We start from the raw sequence: 14,421 nt of genomic DNA, 5'->3' as shown, positions 1-14,421 counted from the left end.
TGGGGAAACAGTAGAAACAGTGACAGACTTTATTTGGGGGGGCTCCAAAATCACTGCAGGTGATTGCAGCCATGAAATTAAAAGACGCTTACTCCTTGGAAGAAAAGTTGTGACCAACCCACACAGCATATTAAAAATCAGAAAGATTACTTTGTCAACAAAGGTCCATCTATTCAAAGCTATGGTTTTTCCAGTAGTCATGTATGGATGTGAGAGTTGAACTATAAAGAAAGCTTAATGGTGAAGAATTGATGTTTTTGAACTTTGGTGTTGGAGAAGACTCTTAAGAGTCCCTTGGATTGCAAGGAGATCCAACCAGTCCATCCTAAAGGAAACAAGTCCTAAATATTCATTGGAAGGACTCATGTTGAAGCTGAAGCTCCAATACTTTGGCCACCTGATGTGAAGAGCTGACTCATTTGAAAAGACCCTGATGTATGGCAAAACCAATACAATATTGCAAAGTAAAAAAAAAAAAAAAAAAGAATGAACTCACAAAAAAAAAAAAGAATAGACCCTGATGCTGGGAAAGATTGCAGGCAGGAGGAGATGGGGACAAGAGAGGTTAACATGGTTGTATGGCATCACCAACTCAATGGACATGACTTTGAGTAAACTCCAGCAGCTGGTGATGGACAAGGAGGCCTGGCATACTGCAGTCCATAGGGTCGCAAAGAGCCAGACATGACTGAGCAACCGAACCGAACTGAACTGATATCATGTGTATCAGTTTATTCCATGTGACAGTAAGAAGAAGCTAAAATTTCATTTTACAACCAGACTCTTCTGTTGTCCTGCATGCATGCATGCATGCTAAGTCACTTCAGTCGTGTTCAACTCTGCGACCTATGGACTGTAGCCTGCCAGGCTCCTCTGTCCTTGGGATTCTCCAGGCAAGAATGCTGGAGTGAGTTGCCATGCCCTTCTCCAGGGGATCTTCCTGATCCAGGGATCAAACTGGTGTCTCCTGTGGCTCCTGCATTGCAGGCAGATTCTTTACCACTTAGCCACTGGGGAAGCCCCTTCTGTTTTCCTACTGGCTTTTATCTGCAGCGTCCTCCTGTCTCCAAGGAAACTATATCCAAAGAAGATATAGTTACCACATTTTTTACCACAAATTTAATTACTCAAAAGATTCATTAGTGACTTTGTTCTTGGGTCACCAGGGACTCTGTTTATTCACTTGGTTGTATTTTTAACAAATAAAGCAAATGTCAAGCTAGGTATAGTTAATGTGTTCAGAGCCCTGAGAGGTTAGCATAGCAACTTTCCTCAAACTGGAGAAGATTTCTGACATTCCATCATCCTCATATAATATTATATTTCTTTCTTTCTTGAGAGAAGGTTATAAGAATACAACAAGGAAATCCATGTAATTGTTTGAAGATGGATGCTTCAGAAAGATACCTCTAAGAGGCATCTTGGATTTGTTGTGAACATGATAGTGGATTCATAAGCAAAAGTAACCAAAAGCTCATATAAAAATCTTCGTCCTAACTGTCATTTTCAATTTAGGAGTTTTAAGACTGCATATGTTTCAACAAACAACAGAGACTATGATTGACAGTCATAAGAGTGAGGTTTGTCATTTCAACTTTATTCAGTTTTGTGTGATTTAAGTCTTGCTATGCTTTGGAAAATATATTTTACCTGTCTTTTAAAAATTGAAAATGTGAGTGATAAATTTCTATATTTGGTAAAATATACTTTTTTCATATTTTTAGAACACAGTTCCTTTGGATATAAAAATATCATTTTACTGGAGTTTTATGCACAAAAATATACTGGCATCTAATGGGATTAAAATTTGATGACCATCCAGAAATATATTAAATTCACAGCAAAAAATAAGGGCTATATTCATTTAATTGGGTAAGTATACTCCTCAGTTTACCCAAAGAATGATGTGGCTGAAATTGCATCCTCATCAGAGATTCTTGTCCTCATTTCAAACATGTCTTTTGAAAAAGTAGGATAAACAAAAGTCAGTTAGCCACATATCAGTGAGTCTTCTTTTAAATCTTGTTTTACTATACTTTGTGTAACTTTAGAAGGAAAAAACAGACTTTTTAGAACATTGAATGATATCCAATGGTAGTGATAGGGCTAAGTTCATTCAGTGACATGATGGATATGTTGCCTGAGATTTAGGAAAAGAGTTGGAGGAAGATAGGAGATGAGCAGCAGAAATATTTCTCCTACATATCAACTTAATCTAATTTATTTGCTGATATATTTCCAATCCTCTTAGGTTGCTCAGACAAACCATGAGCCTCATTCAACTCTTCTTCTTCACGTCAGGTACTGTAACCCTGAGGCCTTAGCTGCATCTTCTATTGAGTCAGTCAGAGCTGACCCTGTCCCATATCAGTAAAATAATACACTAGTTCACACAGTAAAGTGAGTCCACATACACATGAATTGAGGGGTATGGAGGAAACGTAATACACAAATAAGTGTTCTTTCTTAAGTGTTAAAATGGTAGCAAGCATTGATTTCTATGGGAACACAGAGGCTGGGATAAGAGATAGCATAGTGATTGGACTTTCAGGAAACTTTCCAGAGGGCTTCAAGGTGAAACTGAAAATCAATAGTAGTTATTCAAGTTAGTTGAAGACAGAAAACATATGATGTGTGAGAAGTATTTACCAAAAAATCTGTCACATGGAATATGCTCAATAAATGTAATCTATTATCTTTGTTGAAAGGGACATTTTAAGAGGAGAAGGGGGAGAGATAAAGACCATGAGTTTTATTTGCGACATAGTCCATGTGAATGTTCAAATAGATATGTCAAATTTCATCTGAGAATCAAGTTTTACAAGACAAAGATATCGATTTAGAAATGACCATCTGAAAGACATAGCAAAACATAAGAATTAATGAAAATAAAAAGGGGATATTAGTATGGTGAGACATGAAAGAAGTGAAGAGAATACTAACAGACAGATAAAAGCCAGAGAAATACATCATCTGTACTATCTTTGAAGTTTATTTACCAGGGCATTTCATGAAAATATAAATGTATATTGTGCATAAGTACAACTATATTGCACTTTAAGACATTCTATATTTTGCATCACTGTGGATTATAAGTGATTACTTAGGGACAGAGAAACCTTGACAGAAGCAGTGTCAGGTGGGGAGCTGAAGAAGTTTTCTGTGTTTGTGTGAGGGAGTGTGTGTGTGTGTACACATGATAGTTTAGAGGTGTTGAGGGGACTTGTATGCAATGAACAAAAACAGAAAACAAAATTCTTTAATCATAGAGCTCAGAGATTTCAAGTGACTACAGAGTATGTGCACAGTGAACACAAATGATCTTACACGTCTTAATACTTTAATAAAGAATGAAATATCAAGCAACAACAGCAACCAGAGAACTCTTGAGTATCACAAGACATCTTTGCTCCTACAAAATGACATACCCACCACAGTCAAAAGTAGTCCTTTACAAAATGAATATTTAAATTGTAAATATTTTAAATAATGATAAATAAGGAAAAACTTGAATATGGTACCTTCCATACTGCTAAAATAATCCTAAATGAAGCATTTCAATGTTAACAGCATATTTAACAGAACTCAGCAGTCAGCAATGAGAAACAGTACGGTAACAACATTCATTCTTCTGGGACTGACAGATGACCCTCAACTGCAGATTTTGCTTCTTATCTTTCTCTTTCTCACCTACATGCTAAGCATAACTGGGAATCTGACCATCATCTTCCTCATCTTCCTGGATTCCCACCTTAAGACAGCCATGTATTATTTCCTACAAAATTTCTCCTTTTTGGAGATCTCATTCACATCAGCTTGTATTCCCAGATACCTGTATAACATTGTGACAGGTGACAAGGTCATTACCTACAATGCCTGTGCCAGCCAAGTATTTTTTACTGACCTCTTTGGTGTAACCGAATTTTTTCTCCTAGCTGCTATGTCCTATGATCGCTATGTGGCCATCTGCAAACCCCTGCATTATGTGACCATCATGAGTAGCATGGTCTGCAGAAGACTTATCTTTTGTTGTTGGGTAGCTGGTCTGTTTATTATAATCCCCCCACTTAGCCTAGGCCTAGAATTGGAATTTTGTGATTCTAATACCATTGATCATTTTATCTGTGATGCATCTCCCCTCCTGAAAATTTCATGTTCAAATACTTGGTACATGGAACAGACTGTTATCATCTGTGCTGTGCTGACCCTCCTTATGACACTGATGTGTGTAGTTCTGTCTTACATTTATATCATCAAGACAATTTTAGAATTCCCTTCTGCCCAGCAAAAGAAAAAGGCCTTTTCTACTTGCTCTTCCCACATAATTGTGGTTTCAATCACCTATGGTAGCTGCATCTTCATCTACATCAAACCTTCAGCAAAGGACTCAGTGGCCATTAACAAAGGTGTGACCATGCTCACTACTTCCATCGCTCCAGTGCTGAACCCTTTCATTTACACACTGAGAAACAAGCAAGTCAAACAAGCCTTCAATAATTCAATCAAAAGAATCACAATACTTTCCCAAAAAAATAAGAGAATGTAAAGCCAAATAAACACATACTGAACTACCAAGTTTTGCCATCAGGTTAATTTACTCAAAACACTCTCATTCATCTTGATCTAGTGACAACTTCTTCAGAAACATCATTTAAGAACCTTCCATAACCCAGCATGCTAATAATTTTTTAAAATTTAAATCCTGGCTTCACCTCCAAATTAAAAATATCAAAAAATGAAGCACAACAGGTAAAACAGAAGCATATCTCCAAATTAGACCTACCAAAAGAGAACAGTAAGTTGATAAATTCTTACATTTTCCAGAGAAAGAATAAGTAATGGTTGCCACTAGTTTTGCAAATCCAAAACTTTCAAATTACTTATTCATTGATTCACAAAACAAATATGTATTGGGTAATTCCTTTGGGGTAGGTACTGCTTTAGGCACTAGAAATAGAGACAACCAGCAGAATTTTATTCCCACGTACCTTCAGGAGTGAACAGAAGAAACACTATGTTAAAGAAAGCAAAAGTTAACTTTCAGTAATAAACATTTTTTTATGAAGGAGAATTATAAACCTTTACAATTATGGAAATAATAAATAAACAGTATTTTGCTTAATACTAAATACTAAAAACTAAACAAAACAGTTTGGTACAGGAACAAAAATAGACATACTGATCAAGGGAAGAGAGTAGAGAACCCAGAAATAAACTCAGGCACTTATTTTCAATTAATCTATAGCAAAACTACATACTAAATATTAAAACAAAAATTATACAAATTGCACATTAAATTTTTAATAATAAGACTTTTAAATGTTATGGTAGTAGTAGTAATGCATACATGCCCAGTCATGTCCAACTCTTTGTGACCCCATGGACTGTAGCCCATCTGGCTCCTCTGTCCATGGGATTTTCCAGGCAAGAATACTGGAATGGGTTGCCATTTCCTACTCCAGGGTATCTTCCCAACCCAGGATCAAACTGGTGTCTCTTATGCCTTCTGCATTGACAGGCAGAGTCTTTACCACTGCACCACCTGGGAAGCCTCTTAAATGTTCTAAGATTTTCTCAAAAAAAAAAAAGAAATGAAAGGGAAAATTGTGAGAATGGATAACAACTATTTTGAAGAATTTAAATATTTTGGTATTACAAAAGCCTGCCAGATGCAGACACATATATTGAAATGCCAACACACAATGTCTCTAAAATAGGCAAGCACACATCAAAAATTAAGTAAAAGAAATAAAGTAAAAACAGCCAGATGTATGGAATCTTAGAAACTTATAAATGTTTTCAAAAGAAATACAAAGAGTGGTACATAAAGGTATTCCATTTTTTAATGATATAAATGGTTATACATTGGAAGAACACACACTATTTACCACATTTCCTAGAAAAAGAAATTTACACAGATCATCGTCTGAAACTATTTCCTCCATTCTCTACAATTCATGCTATAGGCTCTTGAACCTGTGTTCAAGAGGTTCACATTTAGTCTTTTCTGACTGCTGTTTCCCTGTATTTTATATATATTCTCATTCTTTATTGGAGCACACTTTTTTCCCTTCAGTTTTCTTATTTAAAAGTCACTCAGGTTCCTTAAAAAATTAAATATAACATACTACCCTATGATCTAGCCATCTCATTTCCGGGTGTATATCCAAAAGAACTAAAAAGGATCTCAAAGAGATGTGTGCACACTCATGTTCATTGTAGCAGTATTCACAATAACTAATATATAGAAACAACCTAAATGTCTACCTACCAATTAATGGATAAGTTAAATGTGGTATATACACACAGTGGAATACTACTTGGCCTTCAAAAAGAAGAAAATTCAGCAACATGTGACACTGTGGATGGACCTTGAAGACAGTATCCTAAGTGAAATAAACCAGATACAGAAAGACAAAAACTTCATGATTGTATTTACATGAAATTTCTAAAATAGTCAAATTAATAAAATTAAAGTCTGGAATAGTGATTACCAGGGAACAGGGCTGAAAGGGACAGGGCAATGGAGACTTATTAATGAAAAGGCATAAAATTTTAGTTAAGTAACATTAATAAACTCTAAAGACCTGCTTTACAACATTGTACCTATAATCAACAATAATGTATTCTACACTAAAAATCTGTTAAAAGGGTAGTTCTCACAAAGTGTTCTTACCACAATAAAATCTCAGAAAATATACACACATATACATTTTTCAGATAAGAGACAAGCCATTATAAATATGATTTCAGTGAACACCTAGAGCTAAACCTTGATGCTAGTTAATATTCCTGTACATGATAACCAACCCATCATTCAGCCATACCTACTGTTACTAAAAGGGCTATTCCTTTCAGATTTCACATTTTTACAACATGTCTATGCTTCACCTTTGAAATTTTATGAAAGGATCATCAGAATATCTATTGTATATTTGCCAAAAAAACAAAATGGGCTCAGAAAACAACACAGTAATCATAGCACTGATACTATTATCTTATCATGAACAATAAAGATCTCTGGGCTGTGTGATTTTGTGATTCATAGTAAAAAAAAAAAATCTATTTGTCATCATCCAGTTCCTGACAGGATGCTCCTACAACCCTTGGAGATTCTTAAGGGATGAGAGCAATAAAGGTATCTTTTGTTGTGTTAATGAGAAGATGTGGGAAGCCCTTAGGTCACCTAAAGATGAAGCCTGGTTGCCAGGGAAATCAATCACCTGATTAGAGGATTGGAATTTACAGTACCCAAATTGGAAAAGACCCTGATGCTGGGAAACATTGAAAGCAGGAGGAGAAGGGGATGACAGAGGATGAGATGGTTGGATGACGTCACCAACTCAATGGACATGAGTTTGAGCAAACTCTGGGAGCTGGTGATGGACAGGGAAGCCTGGCGTGCTGCAGTCCATGGGGTCGCAAAGAGTCGGACACAACTGAGCAACTGTACTGAACTGAACTGAAATCCCTCACCTCAGTGAGAGAGAGGGCCCTCGCTGGAGAATCAGTTCAATGTACAGAGACCAATGATTTAACCAATAATCACTACATAATAAAGCCTCCATAAAACCCCAAAAAGATGAGTTTCAGAGAGCTTATGGGCTGGTGAACATCTGGTGGGGCTGAAACAGGAAACAGGATTCTGTTCATGGAGCCAAAGAATGAATTTCACAAACCAGCAAACGCTCACGCAGGCAAAGTTTATGTTTAAAAGGATAGAGACACAAAGCCCTCAGCATAGACACTGAGAAGGGGTAAAGAGCCCCAAAAGATGGGAATAACAGCCGTTTTTATATCTTTATTAGAATTAATCTGTTCAGTTTTGGTTGGCTTGGGCCCAGATATGTGTAATTTTTGACCAATCAGTTTAAATTGTGCAATGTCCTGTTTGTCATTTTTATGGCTTTCTTGGATCTCCCAGTTTCTCAGTTTTTCTAGACATATCGATGCCATCCCTCGACCATTTCTCGAAACCTCCAGACCGTTATTTAGGAGCCAGAGGGCAACCCACTCCAGTGTTCTCACCTGGAGGTTCTCACCCCACGGACAGAGGAGCCTGTGGGGCTACAGTCCTGGGACCACAAAGAGTCGGACATGACTGAGTAAGCACAGTGCAGTACAGATGTATGTTTAAGAGCTAATTGTCTACCTGGAATTTTTCTCCTTGATAAACTGGACAGCAGTCAATGATTGTCTTGTCCTGGGTCTGAATGTTTTATGACACTCCAGATCAGGGAGGAATTCCTCTGAATGCCTAGAAACTGGAACAAATACAGCTTTAGGCTAATGGAGGCAAAACACTTGTGTGTGAGAATTAAAATTGAAATTAGAAAAAGAACAAAGACTCTGACTTCTACACTGACTGTCTAACAATTTCTACATCAGTGCTTTCTCATACAAATCCTTTTTCAAATATATATATAGTGACTATTTTCTCCCTGTCTGGGATTTGCTTTTTTATTTTCTTAATGATGTCTTTTGAAGAGCAGTTTTAATTTTTTTGAAATCCAGTGTATCAATTATTCCTTTTATGGTTTGTACTTGATTGTGTGTCCCAAGAAATCTTTGCCTACATGCTGAATTACTCCAGTGCCTTTGTCAAAATCAGTTGGCCATGTATTTCTGAATCTGGATGATCCATTTTATGTTATTTATCTGTGTGTTGATCTTTACATCAGTACCTCACTGTTTTTATCACTGTGGCTTTAAAGTGTCTGGAAACTACATACTGTAAATTCTGTAGCATTTTCCAGATAGGTTTGACTTGATATCAGTTGCTTCCCTTTCCCATATAAATTTTACATATAGCTTTTCAGTTTTTCTTTTAAAAAAGCCTGTTGGGATAGTGATTAAATTGCATTTGAATTTAGAAGTCAATTTGGGAAGAACTGACAAACAACACTGAATCTGCCAACCCATAGACATGACATATTTCCATATTTATTTCAGCCTTTTAAAATGTATCTCAGTAATTTTTTTAGTGAAGAAGTTTTACACATATTTTTTCAAATATATTTCTAAATATTTTCTGATTTTTATGCTATTATAAATGGTATTTTAAATTTCATTTTCAAGTTTGTTTCTAGTGTATAGAAATGCAACTTATTTTTATACATTGATTTTGCATCTGAAATCTTATCAAATTCACATATTAGTTTAGTATTTATTTTAATTTTTTTTTAATTTTTTGTAAATGCCTTAAAATTTCCTGTGTACACAATCATGGAAAGACTAGATATCTCTTCAAGAAAATCAGAAATACCAAAGGAATATTTCACGCAAAGATGGGCTCGATAAAGGACAGAAATGGTATGGACCCAACAGAAGCAGAAGAAATCAAGAAGAGATGGCAAGAAATCACAGAAGAACTGTACAAAAAAGATCTTCACAATCCAGATAATCATGATGGTGTGATCACTGACCTAGAGCCAGACATCCTGGAATGTGAAGTCAAGTGGGCCTTAGAAAGCATCACTACAAACAAAGCTAGTGGAGGTGATGGAATTCCAGTTGAGCTATTCCAAATCCTGAAAGATGATGCTGTGAAAGTGCTATACTCAATATGCCAGCAAATTTGGAAAACTCAGCAGTGGCCACACGACTGGAAAAGGTCAGTTTTCATTCCAATCCCAAAGAAAGGCAATGCCAAAGAATGCTCAAACTACTGCACAGTTGCACTCATCTCACACACTAGTAAAGTAATGCTCAAAATTCTCCAAGCCAGGCTTCAGCAATATGCGAACCATGAATTTCCTGATGTTCAAGCTGGTTTTAGAAAAGGAAGAGGAACCAGAGATCAAATTGCCAACATCCGCTGGATCATAGAAAAAGCAAGAGAGTTCCAGAAAAAACATCTACTTCTGCTTTATTGACTATGCCAAAGCCTTTAACTGTGTGGATCACAATAAACTGTGGAAAATTCTGAAAGAGATGGGAATACCAGACCACATGATCTGCCTCTTGAGAAATTTGTATGCAGGTCAGGAAGCAACAGTTAGAACTGGACATGGAACAACAGACTGGTTCCAAATAGGAAAAGGAGTACGTCAAGGCTGTATATTGTCATCCTGCTTATTTAACTTATATGCAGAGTACATCATGAGAAACGCTGGGCTGGAAGAAACACAAGCTGGAATCAAGATTGCCGGGAGAAATATCAATCACCTCAGATATGCAGATGACACCACCCTTATGGCAGAAAGTGAAGAGGAACTAAAAAGCCTCTTAATAAAAGTGAAAGTGGAGAGTGAAAAAGTTGGCTTAAAGCTCAACATTCAGAAAACGAGGATCATGGCATCCAGTACCATCACTTGATGGGAAATAGATGGGGAAACAGTGGAAACAGTGTCAGACTTTATTTTGGGGGGCTCCAAAATCACTGCAGATGGTGACTGCAGCCATGAAATTAAAAGACACTTACTCTTTGGAAGGAAAGTTACGACCAACCTAGACAGCATATTCAAAAGCAGAGACATTACTTGGCCAACAAAGGTTCGTCTAATCAAGGCTATGGTTTTCCCAGTGGTCATGTATGGATGTGAGAGTGGGACTGTGAAGAAGGTTGAGCGCCAAAGAATTGATGCTTTTGAACTGTGGTGTTGGAGAAGACTCTTTTTTTTTTTTTTTTTTTTTTTGACTTATTTTCTGTATTGTGTATCTCTCAAAAATTTTTATTGGAATGTAGTTGATTTGTTAGTGTCTGCTTTTATAACAAAGTGAATAAGTTATACATATACATATATCAACTCTTTTTTAGATTCTTTTCCCATATAGGTAGTTACAGAGTACTGAGAAGAGTTCCCTGTGCTATACAGATTAGTTATTTATTTTATATATAGCAGTGTTTATATGTCAATCCCAGTCTCCCAGTTCCTCGCCCCCCACTGCTTTTCCCCCCTAGAAACCAGAAGTTTGCTTCCTACATCTGTGACTCTATTTCTGTTTTTAAATAGGTTCACTTGTATTATCATTTTTATATTCCACAAAAAGTGGTATCATATGATATTTGTCTTCCTCTGTCTGATTTACTTCATTCAGTATGACAGTCTCTAGGTCCATCTACAATCTCTGCAAATGACACAATTTCAATCCGTTTTAGGGCTGAGTAATATTCCATTGTATATAGGTACCACATTTTCTTTATCCATTCCTCTGTTGATGGACAGTTAGACTGTTTTCCATGTCCTGGCTATTATAAATAGTACTGCAATGAACACTGAGGTGTATGTATCATTTTGAATTATGGTTTTCTCTGGGTATATGCCCAGGAGTGGGATTTTGGGGTTGTATGATAGTTCTATTTTTAGTTTTTTAAGGCATCTCCATATTGTTGTTCATAGTAGCTGTACCAATTTACATTCACACTGACTGTGTAGGAGGTTTTTCTCCTTTTCTCCACACCCTCTCCAGCACTTACTGTTTGTAAATTTTTTTGATGGTGGTCATTCTGACTAGTTTGAGATAATACCTCATTGTAGCTTTTTTTTTTTTTGTAGTTTTGATTTGCATTTCTCTAATAATGCATGCACACACACAATAATTAGTGATGTTGAACATCTTTTTTTATGTGCTTTTTGGCTATCTGTATGTCTTATTTGGAGAAATGTATATTTAGATCTTCTACCCATTTGTTTTTGTTTTTTTTTTTTTTTCTTATTTTGAAGCCCAAGGAAATAAAGTCTGTCACTGTTTCCATTGTTTCCCCATCTATTTGCCATGAAGTGATGGGACTGGATGCTATGGTCTTAGTTTTCTTTTTTGTTTGTTTGTTTGTTTGTTTGTTTTTTTAATTTAAAAAAAGTTATACATCTTGAGAGTCCCTTGGACTGCAAGGAGATCCAACCAGTCCATTCTGAAGGAAATCAGCCCTGGGATTTCTTTGGAAGGAATGATGCTGAAGCTGAAACTCCAGTAATTTGGCCACCTCATGCGAAGAGTTGACTCATTGGAAAAGACTCTGATGCTGGGAGAGATTGGGGGCAGGAGGAGAAGGGGATGACAGAGGATGAGATGGCTGGATGGCATCACTGACTCGATGGACATGTGTCTGATGAACTCTGGGGGCTGGTGATGGACAGGGAGGCCTGGCCGTGCTGCGATTCATGGCGTCGCAAAGAGTCGGACACGGCTGAGCAACAGATCTGATCTGATCTGATGAAAAAAGGCACTTCTATCTCCTTATTCCAGATCTTTTTATGTATTTATTCTTCTTCTTCGTTTATTGGAATAGTTGGAAACTTAAACTACTGTTGAACTGAAGTTATGTGAGTGAATATCCTGTCTTGTTCTTAACATTAGAGGACAGCATCCAATTTTTTCACTGTTTAAAAATGATGTTAGCTGTAGGTTTCTCTTGCATGCTTTTCATCAGATTGGAAAATTTCCCTTCTAGTTCTAGTTTCTGAGGATATCATGTATGTGTGCTGAATTTTGACAGATGTTTTTTCCACATGTATTGAGATTATTTTTCTCTCCTTTATTTTGTTAATGTGGTTTGTTACATTGACTGACTAATGTTAAAACTAAACTTGCATTTCTGGTCCAAACTCTGCTTTGTAATGATGTATTATTCCTTTTATACAGTTCTGGATTCAATATTTTGTTTCATTTTTACATCTATGCTCGTGAGAAAGAGTGAACTCTGATTTTCCACTCTTGTAAGTTCTGTCTTGTTTTGGTGTCAGGTCTTGTTCAGCTTGGGTGCATTTATAAACATATACATTTCCAACATAAAAATAAACATACTGTACACAGTGAAAACAAAACAAAAAGAGGGAAAAAGAAACATTCCACTATAGAAAGTCATCAAAGGACAAAAGAAGAGGGCAAAAGAAAAAGAAAGGAAAAAAGGAATTACAAAGCAAGTAAAAAAACTATTAAAAAAGTGGCAATATGTCTAAATCATGGATATTTCTCAGTAATGTAAGTGAACTACTTGTATATGCAATAATAAAATTGAATATTAAAAAATTATAAGGGAATAATGCCATGATTATTCCATTCAAATGAAACACAAGAAAAACAAAAATGAAATCTGATTTAAAATGACAGAAAGATCACTAGTTGCCCAGGATAAAAAGTTTACTAGGAAAGGACACAAAGGAAATTTGTGGGAATATGGAAATGCTTATTGTCTTTACAGTGAAAGCAATGATTAGGGAAGTATATATTTTAAAAATTCACTAAAATATTTTAAAGGTTCCACTTATTGTATGCAAATATTGCTTCAATCTGCAATCCAGCCTTGACCTATATTAGTCCACAAATGAATACTTTGGCCACCTGATGTGAAGAGCTGACTCATTTGGAAAGACCCTGATGCTAAGAAAGATTGAGGGCAGGAGGAAAAGGGGACAACAGAGGACGAGATGGTTGGATGGCATCACCAACTCAATGTACATGGGTTTGGGTGGACTCCAGGAGTTGGTGATGGACAGGGAGGCCTGGCATGCTGCGGTTCATGGGGTTGCAAAGAGTCAGACACGACTGAACGACTGAACTGAATTGAATAATTATTTAAAGGAAAAGCAGAATTGCATTCTTGAGTGTATGCAGAAAGATACTCTTATACACGTGACTTGAAGGAACATACTAATTATTAGTATTAGTACATTATAGTTCTAAGTACGAATCTCAGTACCTCAAAGAAATTTTTACTTTGATCCATTTTTCTGGACAATGTGCAGAAATACTTTCAAAAAATTTCTTGTAATTTTTTTATATTATAGAAAATATAAAAATGCTAAAATGATTAAAGGTAATTAGAAACAGCATAATTATCTACAGAGTGATATTTTACAACGGTAAAACTTGAAACAGCATTTATTTACAACAGTGATAAATTTGAATTTAAATGCTGTTGTTACAGTAATACAGTGGACTGAAATTAAATAGATTTAAAATAATGCATGCAAATAATTATTGATAAATTATTTAGGCTCACACATAATAGGCTCACACACATCTAAGTGTAAAATTGTTGTTGTTTAGTCACTCTGTTGTGGCCAACTCTTTGCAACCCATGGACTGTAGCTCACCAGGTTCCTCAGTCCATGGGATTTCCCAGGCAGTAGTACTGGAGTAGGTTGCCATTTCCTTCTCCAGGGGATTTCTCCAAACCAGGGATTGAACCTATGACTCCGGCATTGCAGGTTCATTCTTTACCACTGAGCCACCTGGGAAGCCCAAGTGTAAAATAACTGTGACAATCTGAGTACCACAGTATGGAAGTATTTTTCAGTAATGTTTATGCATTTCTAATTATTACATGTGATACACATGGATAGATCTGCAGGAGGAAAAGTATGGAAGGACATGCTCCAAAATTACCTATTATCTCTATTTTAAGTCTTCCTTTATTCTTTTTCACTTTAATTTCTTATTGTCATATGTCTCATCAAATGTCTTAATATATAATAT

General features: G+C 36.1%; 1 protein-coding gene across 1 annotated transcript; it reads left to right on the top strand.

Annotated features, from left to right (window-relative positions):
- The first annotated feature begins 3,598 nt into the window (after nucleotides 1-3,598).
- On the top strand, nucleotides 3,599-4,546 carry LOC109558426 (olfactory receptor 6C2-like). Its single transcript, XM_019959849.2, has one exon. The coding sequence runs from the start codon at nucleotides 3,599-3,601 to the stop codon at nucleotides 4,544-4,546; it is 948 nt and encodes a 315-aa protein (XP_019815408.1).
- Nucleotides 4,547-14,421: the final 9,875 nt, after the last annotated feature.

Source organism: Bos indicus, chromosome 5 (assembly GCF_029378745.1).
Source record: "Bos indicus isolate NIAB-ARS_2022 breed Sahiwal x Tharparkar chromosome 5, NIAB-ARS_B.indTharparkar_mat_pri_1.0, whole genome shotgun sequence".
Classification (NCBI taxonomy): domain Eukaryota; kingdom Metazoa; phylum Chordata; class Mammalia; order Artiodactyla; family Bovidae; genus Bos; species Bos indicus.
This window is presented reverse-complemented; position numbering and strand designations above follow the sequence as displayed.

Excerpts from the sequence above, each read along its gene's own strand:
- LOC109558426 (XM_019959849.2), top strand. The coding sequence starts at position 3,599 with ATGAGAAACAGTACGGTAACAACATTCATTCTTCTGGGACTGACAGAT.